Here is an 18,752-nt window from a genome sequence, read left to right as displayed (position 1 = left end):
AAAAGCTTTATTCCAGTTATTTATTAGTCCTTCTCGGAACAGCCGTCCCTTCTCCAAAGCAAAACAGAAGCAACCCAAATTAAGCAAAATCTATACCCACAAATTGGACACAGCGAAATAGATGGATTGGGAAAATGAGGTATTTACATTTATATGCATTTACAGAAATTCAACGGCAAAAAAAAGCCAACTTTAAGGTCTTAACTATCAGAAATAAAGAAACCAAATAAACATCCACTGGAAAACAGTTTCACAAACATTGGTCCATCGTGTAGAAAACGGACTGAAAATCTCAAGTCTATAAAACAAATTACACACTGCATATCTTCCAGGGCTTGTAGAAACAATTGAATTATATGATAAAGTGAGATAAAATCAAGAGCTTTCGGTCAGAGTTGGGCTAGCCCTAATTGTTCAAATGAAAGGTGAAAGATATATACGGGTTAGTTTTGCCCAAGAGAACTGGTCATGCATACCAACATTTATTACTGTTGCAAAATTCAGTATAATATAAAGTTTGTTGCCTTTTAAGTTAAGAACATATTGCTCAACTCTGCTCCTGGTTTTCTTGCACACTTTTAAGAAAAAAAAAACACATAATGAGTAACTACAAATGCAAAAGAAGAAATTATAGATTAAATTCCAGCTCCAGCCCTGGATTGCTGACCATACAGATAATCTTTGACTTACAATCAGTTGCTTAATGATTGTCCAAAATTACAATGGACCTTCACGAGTCTACACAGATCCAAATTAACACAGCTGCTGCTCCTTCCCCAGTTACGTAACTGCAACCAGGTTGAATTTATGGTCTTTTAATTTATTTATTTGTATCCCACCTTTATTATTTTTACAAATAGGCAGCAAATATATCCCTCACGCCTTCCTTCTATTTTCCCCACAACAACCCTCTGAGGTAGACTGGACTGAGAGATAGAGACTGGCCTAAAGTCACCTAGCTGGATTTCATGGCTAAAGCGGGACTTGAACTCACGGTCTCCTGCTTTCTAATCTGGTGCCTTCACCACTAGACCAAACCGGCTCTTCATTAGACCATTTCCATCATCCCATGGTCATGTGACACTCCAATTTGCAATTGGTTGGGGTTTTTTTGCCAGAAGCTGGCTTTTACTTTTGGTTTCTGGCAAAAAATAGCTATTATGGACAATAGATTAACTTAACAGCTTCGAGGTTGACATAAAGACTCTGGCGTTCGCTTATGACCACTAGCAAAAAAAAAAAGGTCATAAAATCAGGTTGGTTACATGATGACCTGTTTGACAACTGGCATAACTTACAACCATAATTTTTGACTCAGTCATGGTCATAAATTGAGGACTACCTGCAGTCTGATTCGTTTTCCAGTCTTGGGTTTCTAATTGGACTTTCAAATATGGTTTCATTGCTCTGAAGGAATAAAGGGCAGTTTGATAATCCCAGAACATTTCCAGTAAGAAACAAAGTAGTACAGAGCAGCTTAGTGAAGGAGGTATAGTACAAAACAACCCTTGTTCTAATAAATCCTGCTTTATGTGACAGAATCTGCCACAGCTGGCCCATTCTTCCTTACCTACATATATATTAAAATGACACGCCAGCACTATGGTGTCTAGGAAGCAGAATAAGTCCCAAACAGTATTTCAAAAACCCCAAACCATTTCTTCTCAGCTCCTTTTCCTTACCACATCAAAATTTTCTGTCCTAGACTGTTATCCGAATCATACAAGGCAACCATTAAAACACTCACAAAACCACACTTCTGCAGTATTGGTGAACAGGATTAGTGCAGAAGAATCTTGCCCTGGATTTTAAACACTATCTAACTCCACGGTGAGACTGAAACTCAAAGGGCCGGTTCGAACATGCACTCCATTTATGGTGAGCCAGATCGTGGTTTGTTTGGTTTTACCTCAGCATTTTGCGCAAACTCAACCACAGCGGTTTCTATACCACGAATTATGGCTTGCTACATTGTCGGAACCAAGCCAGAAGGGGTTTAGTCAACAGCTATGAATACATAAACATAAACCTGGTATTCAAAGACTTTGTTACCAATAAATAAATAAACAAACAAACAAACAAACCGTAGTTTAACAACATGGGCAAATCCCTTATATCTATATATGACTAAACCAGCAAAGATCAAGCAAAATGAACCTCCATGTCCCTCACCTTTTTCAGCACGTTTATGGAGTCAAGATAGTTAACCTATCTGTCTCGGAGCCACAAGCAACGTTTGTGCATGTGTAAACTAGCCTCTGAGGTTGACTCTTATCAAATGTGTATTGGTCAAACCACTATAATATTCACTGCGTTTTCTTTGAATTCTGGCGAGGGATGAATCACACACACAAGAAAATGGAAACTGATCTGGTTAGATTATCTGAGTTTTAATGAGGAGATGCCTGGAAAAAGAATCCCTCTGTGTTATCTTTCCCATCCAGAAAACTGAGCAGTGATATAGAAGGGGATGGTGTCAAAGAAAAGGAAGATCAGAGAAATGATTCACCATCTGTTACTCTCCCTGAAACCAAAAATCACATTCTATATCAGCCACAAGCCTGCAGAGTTCAAGATTTCTCAAGGTGAGAAGATATAAAGCAACTTCCTTGCCTGATTCATCAAATATCCTATGCTCAAATCTGGTCTTCCGCAGCATTTTTATGTACTACCTATCTAAGCGGAAGAACAGCACAGAGGAGATGCATTGCTATGCATATAAATATATACATGTCCATCTCCCTCCCCTCCTCCATCTTTTAACATCACTTTGTCTCATTTTCTGGACTGAACACCTTTTGGGGGGCAGATATTCTTCAAGATGTTGGGCAAAAAACTTCGGATATTCTATAGATTTAGAAGCTTGGCAAAAACTTTGGGATAGAAACATCAAATTGACTAAAGCAGCTTCATATAAAGAAAATTTGTATAAAATGTTTTACAGATGGCACATGACACCAGTAAGGTTAGCGAAAATGTTTAAAAATGTTTCGAATAACTGTTGGAAGTGTAAACAAAAACCAGGCACTTATTATCACATCTGGTAGGTGTGCCCTAGTGCAAAGAAATTCTGGCGTAAGATTCATATATGGCTGGAAAAGATAACTAAAATACATATAGAATTTAGGCCAGAATTGTTTCTGCTAGGAATACTAGGATCTAATTATGGGAAAGAGAACGCGTATTTAATATTACATATATTGACAGCTGCGAGAATAGCATTTGCCCAATACTGGAAAAATGAAGATATACCACCCGATGAGATTATAATTAGAAAAATTTCAGAATGTGCAGAAATGGATAGATTAATGTTAGAGATTAAAGAGAAAGAAGACTCAGTGTATTATAAAACATGGGAAAACTTTTATCAATGGTTAGCAAAATGAGATAATGAAAATGAAATTTATTAAGATTATTGATTTTTTCTTTTGATTAATTGATATGCTTTATAATCTGTTATTTTTGTTGACTACAGTTACTGATCATTATATTAGCCCTGTGGAATACTTGTATCCGGATAATAGTTTGCTTGCTAAAGCGTGAAATGTTATTGGGGGCAACCCCATTGTTGTACCCATTCCCACCCTAAATCCTCCCTTGAACCCCACCCTGAACCCCACCATTCATAATGACCCTCACTTTTCCCTACCCTGAAAAAACTTAATAAAATATATAATTAAAAAAAGATGTTGGGTTTTGATCTATTAGCCCTTTTTTCTGCATTTATCCCACAACTCTTTTTGTAAAGCAGCTTAATGAGCAGAGTTTTAACAAGTTGGGGGAATAGGACAAGCACAGTTTCTGGATCTGGAAAGAGACCTGTATGCTGAAAAATTTGTTTTCACAATCTGGAATAAATCCAGAAGTTCTTTCACAAATATCTCTCAGGGGAAAAAATGGATACCTTTTCCTTGAAGTACAGAAATGTTATCTGAGAACTTCATAATAATGGTGCACAGATATACAAACACACTAATGTCTATGGTAAATTGGTGGCCAGAAAGTTACCAGGCTAGAAACCACGAGATGGCGAGTTCTAGTCCTACCTTAGGCAAGAGAGCGTGCGGTGTGACTTCAGGCCAATCACCAGAAGACTGTAAGTTCTAGTCCCACTTTAGGCATGAAAACCAGCTGGGGGACTTTGGGCCAATCACTGTCTCTTATCCCAACCGCCTCACAGGGCTGTTGTAGTGGGTCGGAAAGGAGGAGGAACGAGTAATAGTCACCTTGAGTTATTTATACAAAAAATAAAGGTGGGATATAAATAAATAACGAAATGTTGAAAGGTGTGGAGGAAGCATATAGGGAAAACATATATACAGTATAATAATGCCAGGGAACAATTATCTTTGCATCACAACAATTTGATTTTCTGTCACTTGAAATCCGTCTCTGTTTGCCAGAAGATGGTGCATTTATAAGACTGACAAATGAGAGAAAAAAATAACAATCAATTGCTCAGAATACCAAAAACTCAGAACCATGCTCATATAACACCCCTTTATTTTATGGGATTAAGCAGCAATAAAAGTGCACTGTATATTCTTTAAAAATATGAGATATATGGTTTCATCACTATCCTGACAACATGTTGGCCAACCTTTCACACAAATATCTTACACATAACTATGCACTCGGTTTCAGTTCATACCCAAGGGTTAAACAGGGTGGATTTACCTTATAACATTATCAACATACAGTATTTGTTCCCTAACTTAAACAACAAATTCCCCCACCTTAGGCATGAAAAACTGGCTGGGTGACTTTGAATCAGTCACAATCTTTCAGGCCAATCCACCTCACAGGGTCGTTGTTGTGGGGAAAATAGGAGAAAAGGTATGTTTGCAGTCTGGAGTTATTTATAAACCATAATAAAGACAGGATAAAAAAATAAATTTTAAAAACACGCTTATTGCAAAAAATGAATTTGTGAAGACACACAATGATAAATAGAAGTCCAATGCCATTGTACCTTTGAAAACTGGATAAATATTTCTTTAAAAACCGAAAAGACTCTTCAAGAAAAATCAGGGGAAGGATAAACATGACTACATAAAAGAACCAATGAACTGTGAGCCACATTCTCCTCCCTTCTCAAGATAATTTGCAAGGTATGTCAATTTCAATAAATCAAATATGCAGATTAGTGGAAAATTATAAACCAGATGTTGCTTCCAGAACTGAACATGAAACACTAACTATGCATCTAACACAACTCTTTTATTACAGTGCTGTAAATGTCCCATGCAAGCTTATAAGTTGCACAGAAGTCTTCAAAATTAGTTGTTAGGAAGCCCAAGAGATAAAACATTAGCAACGATTGCTTAGCTATCTCTACTGACCTTTAGTTTTGATACTGCAGAAGACAATGCATATTGCTTCAGCCCTATAAATCATGTAAAATACTGAGAATAACCAATATTTGAATGCTGAAATAGGGAAGTGTCAAATCTCAGGAACGGGGGAGAGGAAATTAATGTGTGTCTTTGTCTTTTATCCTACAAAAATGGAAGCTGACTTCAAAGGCAGGAGTCCTTATACCATTCTAGACAAGAAAAGATTGGACCACTGTTTGTTCCAGATATTACATTATAAGGACTCCTGACATGGGCAGGGGATTGGACTAGAACAGTATTTCTCAACCTTGGCAACTTTAAGATGTGTGGACTTCAACTCCCCAAATTCCCCAGCTTGGCTGGCTACGGAATTCTGGGAACTGAAGTCCACATGTGTTAAAGTTGCCAAGGTTGAGAAACACTGGATCACTAGAAGACCTCCAAGGTCCGTTCTAGCCCTATGATTCTATGATTCACTAGTTGGAGAGAAATATTCTATATACTCTCAAAGCCACTTTTCATTTGACATTTTCCAGGCCTGTTCTGAAAGTGAAAAAGATTAGGACAATTTAGCCTTACTAGTTTGAGCAAACATCCTAATGACAATAAGGGGCATAAAACAAACAAGATTTTCCACATATATCCCAGATTTTGACTGTAGAATCTCTATAGAATTTGCATTTTTTAAAAGGTGCTGATTCCTCTTTTTATAAGCCAACAACTAAGTGATTCTGAGCTTGCCCTAAACATTTCAGTACCTGAGGCTGAAAACATTGCACTCTACGCCATTATAACTTGGGGCAAAGTCAATTAAACAATAATTAACAATATTCAAAATCTAGTGCTTCACTGTGCCTCACTTTCATGAGGCATTTTGGAGAGAAAAAGTGTTAACTTACTTTTCATACTCGATATTATCTTTGTCACATCGCTTGTCTTTGTGCTTCTCCCAGTCTTTCCCATGTTTACATGTGGTCAGAGAAATAATGTCTTTACCATTATGGATGTGGCGAAGAGCATTCCTGGTGTCGGAACCAATGCCGGTCAGGTATCTCTTCCCTTTAAAAACCAAGAGATACTTTTTCTTGGGTGGGAGAGAAGTCTTGTATAACCAGCCTCTTTCCCCACCTTTTTGAGGATGGTCCTTCGAAAACAAAGGGATGGAGATATCAAAACCAGGCCGAAAGTTCTCCACATAAAAACTGGCTTTGGCCAGGATAGCTTGTCCAATGTCAAAGCCCAAATCTTCGGTGTAATTAGGCCACGTGCCAGAATACAGGTTAAATATGAGATGGTTTTGTCCATCATTCCAAAGCTGGAAACCTTGGATTTTCTCATTGATGTTATGGACATATTGTATGGAGAGATGGTCCCTATCCAGTGTGTCAATGTTTAGAACAAACAGGCAGGCTTCCTCCGGGTTTGAGGTGTAATAACGCGACTCTTCAATGGAGCTGATGATTTTGAGGTAACTTTTCGATACAGGATCCCCTCCTTCTAGGGGGTAAACAAAGACTTTGAACCCGTGTTCCCTACATTTGGAAAAATCAAAGCAAGTCTCCATACGGCACCGGCTGTTCTTGTAAACACTCAACCTCAATTGCTGCCGGCTTTTTGGAGATTCGTCACTGTGGTCCCTTTCATTGCTCTGGAGCTCCTCAGAATCTGCAAAGTTCTTGAGAAGAAACTCGTCGGCCCAACGAGGCCAGGTCTTTAAGACTTCAGCTTTTTTGCTGGAGAAAAAGGCCAAGTGTCTTATTTGGTCTCCCCCAAACAAAACAAGCAGAAGCCAGGTGGCCAAGAGAGTCACGAACAGGTATTTTTTCCTGGCCTGCATGGGTTCATGCAGAACCCACCAAATCCTTATTTAGAAAGGAAATCAAATGGATCAACACAGCAATCCAGAAAGTGAATTATTCAGGCATGAGGGGGAATTAAATTCATTGGAGAGAAACAGGAGCTCAAACCTCAGAACTGGAGTCTAGAATGCTGCAGATGGCAATTTCTAAGGATCCAATTTCTCTCCCCATTTTAGGATATACCCTAGCCTTGAAATTCACCACTCCGTTTTTCTTGTTAGACGTGATTTGATGTTTTCTTCAGTTACAACAATTTGGTGTTGTTTTGAACCAACCCAGCCTTTATCATCTATAATCTTTACTCCATATTTATTTCAGGCTGGGTAAACAGCCTGAGTTTGATTACTATTTTTTTTTCTCTTTACCACTTCCTGGTGTTTTCCTTTTTCAATCTTCAGCTGCTGCCCTATCTTTCTTCCCCTGAGGATTAAAAAAAAATCTATGTCATTTTATCAACTCACCCTTCCAGTTTGCGACTGTATTAGGTTCTTCTATTGTTCTGCTATCTGATTTGGCCTGGCACAACCTTATTCCCTTATCACACACCTCTAGGGGATGAGCAGACAATCCAACAGGTAACTGATAAAAGTCTCACGGGATACTTGATCCTGAAAAGATCCTTAATGGAGAATATACCTTTCTTCCACTCAAGCTGGCTTTGAATCCAATTGTTTGCCTTACAAGAACAGATGAGCCAGGTGACTGTATCTTCTGCTGTCCAACAAACACAAGGAAACATTGGCAGTCCCAAATTTCTTAGATTCTTGGCGCTGGGTGCTTTCCGATTGTGACATTTCTCTGCTTCCAAAGAAATAAACTCAGATCTTCATCCACCAATAATCTTCAAGCCAAGCCAAGTTTTTTTTTTCCTGCGGTTTTCCTTTGTTTTATCAATATCACTATTCTTTGAAGATCAGATTTTCAACAAGTTTAACTCTCAACCTTCACAGAAGTCTTCCAACCCTCCCGGTTGATCTTTTCAACGCCTTCGCTTCTTTCTGGGACCCGGTTAATTCGCTCAACCCTTCCTGAAAGTCACCAACCTTTTTCTCTCTAACCGAAGTTATTTCTGTCCGGGTATAGGTTTTTATTATCCTTCCCCCCCCCCCCCCCGCAACCCGCTTAGCACTTTTCTCTCTTTGGCCGAAAAAACTGGAGCTTTCTGCGCTTTGGTGCTTGTGGTGGATCATCCGATTCTTCCGAGGCTCAAAGACCCCATTTACCCCGAGAGGGAATAAATCCGGCGGGAATCCCAGGGCAACGCACCGCAGTGCCCTTAAGCTCACCTAAGCTTCCGTCCGCCCTTCCTTCTCAGTCCATTATAGTCCGCATTATCCGCACTCGCCGGCTTCCTTGCTACGAGCAATAACCTGGCAAGCCACGACCATCCACCTTTCTCCGCCGTCCCGTCCGTCAATCGCGGCACTGCGCGACGCCGGTCCAGCTCTCGCTCCCCATCGCCGCCCTCCCCTCCTGCGCGCCTCGGCTACTCTACGCGCAGCGCTCCACTTCCACCTTCACAACATTCCACCCGCCCCCGCCCCCTCTCTTCTGATTCGTCCCCGGCCCCCTCAAAGGGCGTGGCTGCTCCCTAACTCTTTCCTAACCGAGGGCGCGAGCGGGGGGGGGGGAGGCAAGGTTGCTCATTGGCTCTTCCTGCCGCGCCCGTCCGGGATGCTGGTCCACGTGGGAAGAATTGGAGGGCCGCGGTCGGTGCGTTGCCGCGAAGGCTCCGCTCTCCGGGGGTGGGAAGAGTTCTTGGCTCGGACTCGGGAGGGCCACCGAGAGTCGGGGTGGGTTACTTCGGATCAAGCGTGAGCTTTCCAGATGGAACGGGTTGCTAAAACCTAGTTGGGGGAGCAAAAGTTGTCCCCCAGACAAATCCACCCAAAGGGCTCGCTCCAGGCTGAGATTATCTTATTTAGGACACGTGATGTGAAGACCTGGCTCTCTGAAGGTTCTAACGCTGGGGAAGATGGAGGCAAAGAGACGACAGTCAGAAGTTGAGAACTAGCTGCAGTTGAAATACCAGCATGGTCAATTGCACAAGGAAAGGACTACTGAGACCATGTAGGGCTTTTAATAAAAAATAATAATAATAGTAATAATAATAATAATAATAATAATAATAGTAGTAGTAGTAGTAGTAGTAGTAGTAGTAGTAGTAGTAGTAGTAGTGACAACAATAAACAATAACAATGTTGGAAGGGACCTTGGAGGTCATCTAGTCCAACCCCCTGCTCAGGCAGGAAACCCTATACCATTGCAGACAAATGGCTGTCCAGTCTCTTCTTTAAAACTTCCAGTGTTGGAGCATTCACAACTTTTGGAGGTAGGTTGTTCCACTGATTAATTGTTCTAACTGTCAGGAAGTTTCTCCTCAGTTCTAGGTTGCTTCTCTCTTTGGTTAGTTTCCATCCGTTGCTTCTTGTTCTGCCTTCAGGTGCTTTGGAGAATAACTTGACTCCCTCTTCTTTGGGGCAGCCCCTGAGATATTGGAACACTGCTATCATGTCACCCCTAGTCCTTCTCTTCGTTAAACTAGACCAGGGGTAGGCAACCTTGGCTCTTTTATGACTCGTGGACTTCAACTCCCAGCTGGCTCAGGAATTCTGGGAGTTGAAGTCCATGAGTCATAAAAGAGCCAAGGTTGCCTACCCCTGAACTAGACATACCCAATTCCAGCAACCATTCCTTATATGTTTTAGCCTCCAGTCCCCTAATCACCTTTGTTGCTCTTCTCTGTACCCTTTCTAGAGTCTCAACATCTTTTTTTCATCGTGGTGACCAAAACTGGATGCAGTATTCCAAGTGTGGCCTTACCAAGGCATTGTAAAGTGGTATTCACGTGATCTTGATTCTATCCCTTTTCTGCCTTGAATTTAAAATTTCTTGTTCTTATTCCTGACTATATCAAGGGTTACATGCTAATTTTAAACCGAGGTTTTGCATCCTGATTTTCTAGAAAATGTTGAACTGTATATGGTTAAAAATACATAGAAGTTTACTATTAGCTTGTAGCTGGCCTCAAAACACTGAGCTAGCATATAACAATGCTGTCTAAACTGAAATCTTGCACACCCTTCATAATTCCATAATGCTAAGATTATTACAGGGGAATTTATTCACTGTCTTAACAACTCAGTTTTGGATTTCTTCTAATATTTTACAGGAGCAGGTAGAGGGATACATTTACAGTGGCCACGGATGCATCTTTGGAAGCCTTGAAGGACCAGATTAAGGACAGTCATGAAAAAGGTGTATCCATGCAGTCTCCAGTTGATGATACATCTATCTCAGGCACATCATGAAAAGACCCAACTCTTTAGAGAATCTATGATGCTGGGAAAAGAGGAAGGAAAGAGAAAAGGATAGCCGACAGTGACATAGAAGGACTCGGTCACAGTGGCAAGAAATCCAATGTGGGAAGACCTGAAAAATCAGGTAAGGGGCTGTCATGGAGAAAATATATCTATGTGGTCACTACCGGTAGAGTCAGAGTGACTCGATGGCATATAATCACTCAGTTCTCCATTAGGAAGATCACAGATTGGCATATGGATTTGAGTTTCAGTAATATAGATTAGAAAAAAATGGCGAGTACATTGTAATTGTAGAGCAAGGGTTGAACTCAAGTTTTATTTATATGTACTGTAAAAAAAAGTCAGAAGTTACTCTTTTTTATACGTTTCTGTATTTTTTTTACATTTCTATCTGCTATTCTTTTTATATTCTCTCTTGACTATTAGTTTTTTGTTTATTTTTTATTTTCATAAAAGTTTATGATATATGCATGTTTATGCATGTGGCCCTATGTGTGTGTGGGGCACACTCACATGCACACAAAAACAAAAAAGGTCCCACATTGGGAACCAATGGTGTAGATAATTCCAAACTTGCCTTGATAATTGTGCATCTGAGTACTTTATCATTCCAACATGGAGTAGGGTCATTACTTTTACAAACACTGCTTTTTCGAAAAGAATGGTCAAGACTTGGTTGGTATTACCTATCATAATAAACTTTGCTTCTGACTCAGCATTGCATAAGATGGTTTTAAAATCCTGGTGTTGCATTAAAAGCTATGGGTTGCTTATGAGAGGTTTGATGAGCAAAGCTAAGCCATATGCCATGTTTGGTTCCCATAATGGGCTCCTGTTATAAGCTGTTTTAACCACTACAGCAAATGGTTGGAGATTGATAAGGAGTAGGATCCTCACCATATAAAGAACGGTTGCTGGAATTGGGTATGTCTAGTTTAATGAGGAGAAGGATTAGGGGTGACATGATAGCAGTGTTCCAATATCTCAGGGGCTGCCACAGAGAAGAAGGGATCAACCTATTCTCCAAAGAACCTGAAGGGAGAACAAGAAGCAATAGATGGAAACTAACCAAAGAGAGAAGCAACCTAGAATTAAGGAGAAATTTCCTGACAGTTAGAACAATTAATCAGTGGAACAACCTGCCTCCAGAAGTTGTGAATGTTCCAACACTGGAAGTTTTTAAGAAGAGACTGGACAACCATTTGTCTGAAATGGTATAGGGTTTCCTGCCTGAGCAAGGGGTTGGACTTGATGACCTCCAAGGTCCCTTCCAACTCTATTATTACTATTACTATTACTACCTGTCCCTGTTTCTATTGGTCTTTCTCGCCTGCTTATTGCTAGCTAGATATGCTATACTTAGTATTAAAGATTTAGCTTAAATATTATTTAAATTTCTGTTCTTCCCTTCCTCTCTTCAAAATCTAGTTTGGTTAAAAGTGAGTTTTTCTATCTTCATATATTTCAAAATAAGTCTAGCTTTTGCCTCAAATATATTAATTGTCTGCCTGTATCCCAGAAAACCATTTTATGGGGATATTTTACTTTGTTAATGGGATGTTCTACAATACTTTCTATTCTTTCAGCACCCTGCTTATGCCCAGGAACACATCCTCTAACAGGAGCTCCTGCTGAATTAAAATCAACAGTGATAAACCAAATCTAAACTGCGTGTTTCCAGAGTGGGTAAGCCTAACAATGCTCTTCCTATTTTGCATCTTGAAGGAGAGATAAAGAACTTCCAATAGTAATAGCACTTAGAATTATATACAGCTTCATTGTGCTTTACAGCCCTCTCTAAGCAGCTTACAGAATCACCATATCACCCCCAACAATCTGGGTCCTCATTTTACCAACTTCGGAAGGATGGAAGGCTGAGTCAACCTTGAGCCCGACAGGTTTGAACTGTTGACAGTTCAACTACAGGTAGTTCTCAACTTAAGACTGTAATTGAGCTCAAAACTACAGTCACAAATTGTACTGGTTGCTAAACATGTCACCACTTGACTGGGTCCCATTTGGCAGCCTCTTTTGTGGTGGTTGTTAAGCGAACCCATTGTACCCAATGAGGTTTTTTTTTGTGAGAAACTGGAAATAAATGTCAGTTTCTGGCAGAAAACTTAAATTGTGATCATGTGACCATAAGGCACTGCATATGGCTGTAAGTGTGGGCCAGTTGCCAAGTGCCCCAGATGCAATCATGTGATCATGGGGGGGGATCAGAACTTTGAAACCAGGTTGCAAGTAGCTCTAGGGCAGGGATAGGCCACCTTGGCTCTTTTCTGACTCGTGGATTTCAACTCCCAGAATTTCTGAGCCAGCCATGCTGAGGGGAAAGGGAGAGGTTTCCATCCTGAGTCATGCTGGCTTAGGAATTCTGGGAGTTGAAGTCCACGAGTCATAAAAGAGCCAAAGTTGCCTACCCCTGCTCTAGGAAGAACTTTGAACTGTTGCTAAGCAACTGGTCATAAGTTGAGGCCTACCTGTGCAATGGATAGATAGATAACTATGTTGAAAAGGATAGCAGTTCCAAAGAAAAGTATCTCAAAGGATCTTTCATTGGGAGGGTTCTTACATTGTTCTTCTAGCACAGGGGTGTCAAACTGCCGGCCCGCAGGCCAGACGTGTCATGATGAAACCACGCCCACAATGGGGGAAAAGCTCCGATACGTCGCGCAACATCACATGACATCGCAAGTTTGACATGTCTATTTTAGCATCTATTCAATGACAAAACTGGATTGGCAGAAAGTAAGCAATAGAATTGGTTCACCATTTGTATTAAACCATTATTTGCTTAACTATGATTTATTGAATCAACCCCAATTGGCTGGAGTCATACAACACATTTAGCTGTAAACCCTGATTGGCAAACTGTAATGACTGAATGTACAGAGCATGCTCAAACAACAGTAAGGGAACTACATGATGGCTCAAGATTTTATTTATATTATATCCCACTTTTATTTTTATATATATAAATAACTCAAGGAGGCAAACATACCTAATCCTCCTCCTTTCTCCTATTTTGCCCACAACAACCTTGTGAGGTGGGTTTGGCTGAGAGAGAATGACTGGCCCAAAGACACCCAGCTGACTTTCATGCCTAAGGCAGAACTAGAACTCACAGCCTCCCAGTTTGTAGCCTGGTGCGTTCAACCACTAGACCAAACTGAATTAGGGCACGGGTAATTTTCTCTCCATGCATATCTTCATAATGGGATCCCTGACTGATTCCCCCCCCTGGCCACCTCCCATTTCCACTTTTGTTCATTGGAATCTCTTGGTTCTGCTCATAATCTGATAATTCCATTCTTTATGAGATCACAGCCTTTCACCATGGCAACACAATTGACCTGATTTGTAGGAAAGTTGCCTGGCACATCCCTGCCAATTCGCAGCCTACTGTTATCAAAACCAACACTCTGCGGCTTTAAAACTGACATAAAGCTATAATTGACAAGGAAGGAAGGATGGGAGAGAAAAGGATTTGAGTGAGTGTCCCCCAAATGGAAATAATTGATGAGTAGATTTTAAAATAGAAGGGCCCTGTGCCATTAATTGTGCAAATAAAATAAGAATTGGAGTGAGTGCATTTTTCTTCTCTTGAATACTAAGGAAAGGAGAGGATTTGCTAAACTTTATCGTTCCACTGAGAATCCTTTGTGGAGGTTTAATCTGAAATCACCTGACATGCAGGGGAGATGTCCAATCACTATGCTAAAACTGTGGTTTTGTAAGCTGACTCCAGAGGTCTGCATTTAAACCAGTGGTTTCTTGACTTTGGCAACTTAAGATGTGTGGATTTCAATTCCCAGAATTCTGAGAATTGAAGTTCCCACATCCTGAGGTTGCTAAGGTCGAGAAATGCTATTCTACACTGTACTCAGGTATTCCTCTACTTACAACCATTCAAATTTACAACAGCATCATCGTCCTTGCACTTACAATCATTGCAGTATCCTCATGATCACCTGATCTAAATTCAGACCTGCAACCATCATGTATTTACAACAGTTGTAGCTTTCCAGGGTCATGTTCTATAATCGCCATTTGCTAGCCTCTCAACTGGCTTCCAACAAGCAAAGTCAATGGAGAACGCTGAATTTGCTTAATGACAGCATGATTCACTTAACAACTGCAGGGATTCACGTAACAATTGGGGCAAAAAAGTCATAAAATTGGGTGCAATTCAATAACCACCTTACTTAGCAGTGGAAATTCTGATTCCCATTATGGTTGTAAATCAAGGACTAAGAAGAAGGAGTCAAGCTATTCTCCAAAGCACCTGAAGCAGGACAGAAAGCAGCGGATGGAAACTAACCACAGAGAGAAGCAACCTAGAACTAAGGAGAAACTTCCTGACAGTTAGAAAAATTAACCAGTGGAACAACTAACATGGATTTAGTTAACCTGCATTAAAATGTAAATAAAATTCATTTTCCTTCAGTGCAATGAACTCAATTGCTCCTCCTTAGAAATATTTTAACCCATCAGCAGGTTAAAAATTATAATTTGGATGCACTGAAGAAGAATTCTGAGGCCACCTCTGCAGCACTCAGAAACCATGTGTGTCTTCTCGGTTGAAGTAACATTCAAGTGCCAGCCTTAGGTGTGCCTATAAGCAGGGGTAGGCAACCTTGGCTCTTTTATGACTCGTGGACTTCAACTCCCAGAATTCCTGAGCCAGCCATGCTGAGGGGAAAGGGAGAGGTTTCCAAGCTGAGCCATGCTGGCTCAGGAATTCTGGGAGTTGAAGTCCACGAGTCATAAAAGAGCCAAGGTTGCCTACCCCTGGCCTATAGGATTTTTTTATTTTTAAAGTCAAGATAGCAGTTGCACTATCAAAAATGACATCTTCCTTTCCCCTTCTTTCCTGGGGATGGAGTTCTTTGCTAAGGGAGAGAAACTTTTCACCTGTTCCTGTAAAGTTGGTAACAAATTTTCAAGCTATTTCATGCTTTTAAAAACCAGTTCTAGCACACCACTATATCTGACGCCTTGTCAGCAAAGATGCTCGAAAGATACCACTGACATTTATGAAGAACAGATTTCTTCCACTACTTCAGACCAACTGAGCTCTTGGCATTTGGACAGCTTTTTCATTCTTCGCTTTCTATCTTTGGCAAGATGTTTAGTATAAAAAATGGTGTTGTATCACATCCCCCAGGCTTCTCAAACACGCATCTTGAGCCTCGGGCTCAAAATGACATTTTAATCGTCAAGAATTGATGCTAAGGCCGTTGGGTTTTTACCTGGATTTGTTCCACTGAGTTTTTCCATCTAGCATTAAGAGTTTTTATTTGCTCTGGAGTGATTGATTGATCACTAGATTGGAAAAAGAGACATTGAGAATCGAAGCCTCCAGTCTTCTAGAGTGAAGCTGCCGTTGATGGAGGAAGCAACGTAGAAAGATTTCATTCCCCAATGAGCAGTAAAGAGAAGGTTCCTCCTATAATCCACTCCAACTACTAGGAATCTTAGCTTTTTAATCCTCTTTTAAAACATCTAAGTTGGTATCACCAAACACACAGCTGGAAACACCTAATAGTTGGCAGCACTGCTAGAGGAAGACCCCATAGGACAGTGATGGCAAACCTTTTACAGACCAAGTGCCCAAAACCCGGCCACCGCCCCCACTCCGCCTCCCACCCTGCCTGTTCCGCCCCCTGCCCGCCCGCAGGGCCATGCATCGCCTCCATGGTCCACCGCAGCAGATCACCCAGGCAGCCCTGCAGCGCCATGGCAGCCACGCCCTCCGCCCACATCCCGCAGCATCATCTGCACACCATGGGGCACTAGAGCGGAGTCTTGTCCCTGCTTCCCGGCTATGTCCTTGCTGTGCTGCTCCGTGCGGGCCACGCCCAGGGGGGTGACTCTCCTTCAGGGGGACTGCTGGTGAGGAGGGGGCCGCGGGGGGAGGCGGGACTGAGGCAACGGCAAACGTGCCCACAGAGAGGGCTCCGAGTGCTGCCTCTGGCACGGGTGGCATAGGTTCGCCACCACTGCCATAGGTGGGGAGGAGATGAAAAGTGGCAATGGGGCCGTGTGTCCACAGAGCTACTAGTTGCCCATTCCTGGTATAGAGAAGAAGAAACAAATACATTTATTGTACACTTTTTAATCTACCCTACCAAGTAGCATAGCAGTTTACAATAGAAATACAAAACCAGAATGAATAAAAATATTAGAATAACATATTTAAAAATAATTTTTAAACCATTGGCAATTGATTTGTTTATTTTATTTGTTGTTTTTTTAAAAAGCATCTTTGATTTCCCTAATTCAACAAAGACTGTCTTCCAGAAAAATAGGGATGTATAGAATCAGAACAAGAGTCACTGCTAAAAAGTCTTGTGGTCAAATTCACCTGTATATACATCCTAAATTTCCACTTAGATGGAAAAAAAGTGAAATATGGCAATTTTAAAATGGAAGGTGACTTAAAATGAAGAGGAGAGAAATGTATGTGAAATAAATAAGATCTCTATCCTCAGATTCTAAGGATAATACTTTAAAAGTAGTAACACTCTTAATAATAAGAGTTGAACATTTTCTCAAATGTTCAGTTTGTTCACGTAGATTAAAAAAAGTCCCAAGGACGTTTTCTTGGATTTGAAAACAAATACGACTATATATGAATGGCCCAGATCAAGAAGGAGGGATGAACAAGACACTCTGGTGTTAGATAGCAAAGACCCGATAATCACTTTGTCTAGGCTCTTAATAATTTAGTATCTTCATGCCATCTTTCTAGGCTCTTTCCAGTCAATCAAAATGTAAATATAAAAACTAAAATTAGTTAAATGATATAACATTATGAAAGCCACTTAACATGTTTTAGCAGTATTAAAATTGCATCAGAAAAACTCGTGAAAATATATTTTTTATTTTGCCTTTCTCTAATAGAACACTTATTACTTAGTTGATTTATGCAACTGCCAAATTGGACAGCTTTAAAGTATGTTATTACCATTACTACAGAGGTATAGAAGCTGAAGAACTGTGCTTGTTTATTATAATAAATCCAAAACTAATTATTTAACAATTATACTTTAATATTACCTAATAATGTAGAGTTGTGATATAGAACAGATGGAAGCACTGAACTTTAAATTCTGTTAGTCCAAAATATAGCAAAATTTCTTTTCTATATATTTTTACTGGAAGGATTTGGCCAGGCAATCTCTGGCAGTCAAAACTGTCTTGAAGACACACAAAAAACTCACATCCTTATTTTGGTTCCTTATTAAATAGATTTATTAAATAATAGTTGTCTATTTCCACCCATATCCAAAATCAAAAGGATATCTTCTTCCTTTCTATGTTTCCAGTGACTTGATCCACAAATCTTAAACACAATCCAAAACTGAATTACATCTCTACTTCTATGAAACACATATTTTTAATCTCTGTGTTAAGATTTTTTTAAGAAGTGTAAGATTTTTAATCTGAGGATTTTCAGAACCTGAGCATTTTATTATTTCCCCAATCAAATCTACAATTTTATTCCAGAATTTTGAATATACTGTATTTCTGCCTGTAGTATTGCATTAGAATACTGAATATTGAATAGCAAGGTTCTAGTATCCGCTGAAGACTTGACTTAATCTGTATGACCTGTGATATTTCTGATATTAGGAAGGGATTCAAACATTGAATTCACATAGGGATTGATGAGCCGTAATGATTGGGTTCTCACAAAATGCCAAAGTGAAAATAAAAAGACCCCATAATTACAATTGTAAGTCATGACAGTCGTAAAGCGGGTCATCATGTGACCAGACCAGATCTTACGGCCTTTTTTTGCAGTGGTTGTTAAATGAACATGCAGTCGTAAATCAACTGCCCTGGTCGTTAAGCAAATCCATTGGTTGCTATGGGTTCTTTTTGTAGGAAAACAGACATAAACTTCTGTTTCCAGTAAAAATATTGTAAATCACAGTCATGTGACCATCATAGCAAATGGCTGTAAATACAGGCTGGTTGCAGAGCAACTAAAATGCAGTCATGTGACTGCAGGAGAGATGGACATTAGCACTTTGAAACTGGGTCATAAGTAGTAGCTTCTGGACAGTCCATTGTAATGCTGAACAGTCACTAAACATCCAGTTGTAAGTCAAGGACTACCTGTATTCCTGCCCCAGTCCTCTCTTATCTGACCATTGTCTTGTTAGCGGCTGTTCTTCCTGTCCTTCAAGGCCATTTCCTCTTTTCTCTGCAGTTCAGTTGCT

The 18,752-nt window shown here is 40.3% G+C and overlaps 1 protein-coding gene across 1 annotated transcript in view; it reads right to left on the bottom strand.

Moving 5' to 3' along the window:
- EXTL1 (exostosin like glycosyltransferase 1) overlaps positions 1 to 7,348 on the bottom strand; it is a 50,874-nt gene extending 43,526 nt beyond the window's left edge. Inside the window, exon 1 of the mRNA XM_015824989.1 lies at positions 6,236 to 7,348. Coding sequence (XP_015680475.1) covers positions 6,236 to 7,173 — 938 coding nt within the window. The 5' untranslated portion in view covers positions 7,174 to 7,348. The remainder of the gene's footprint in view (positions 1 to 6,235) is intronic.
- Positions 7,349 to 18,752: the final 11,404 nt, after the last annotated feature.

The sequence above is a fragment of the Protobothrops mucrosquamatus genome, unplaced genomic scaffold, assembly GCF_001527695.2.
Source record: "Protobothrops mucrosquamatus isolate PMUCROS unplaced genomic scaffold, P.Mucros_1.0 scaffold_197, whole genome shotgun sequence".
NCBI classification, from domain to species: domain Eukaryota; kingdom Metazoa; phylum Chordata; class Lepidosauria; order Squamata; family Viperidae; genus Protobothrops; species Protobothrops mucrosquamatus.
The sequence above is the reverse complement of the archived record's forward strand: the minus strand, read 5'-3'. Positions and strand labels throughout refer to the sequence as shown.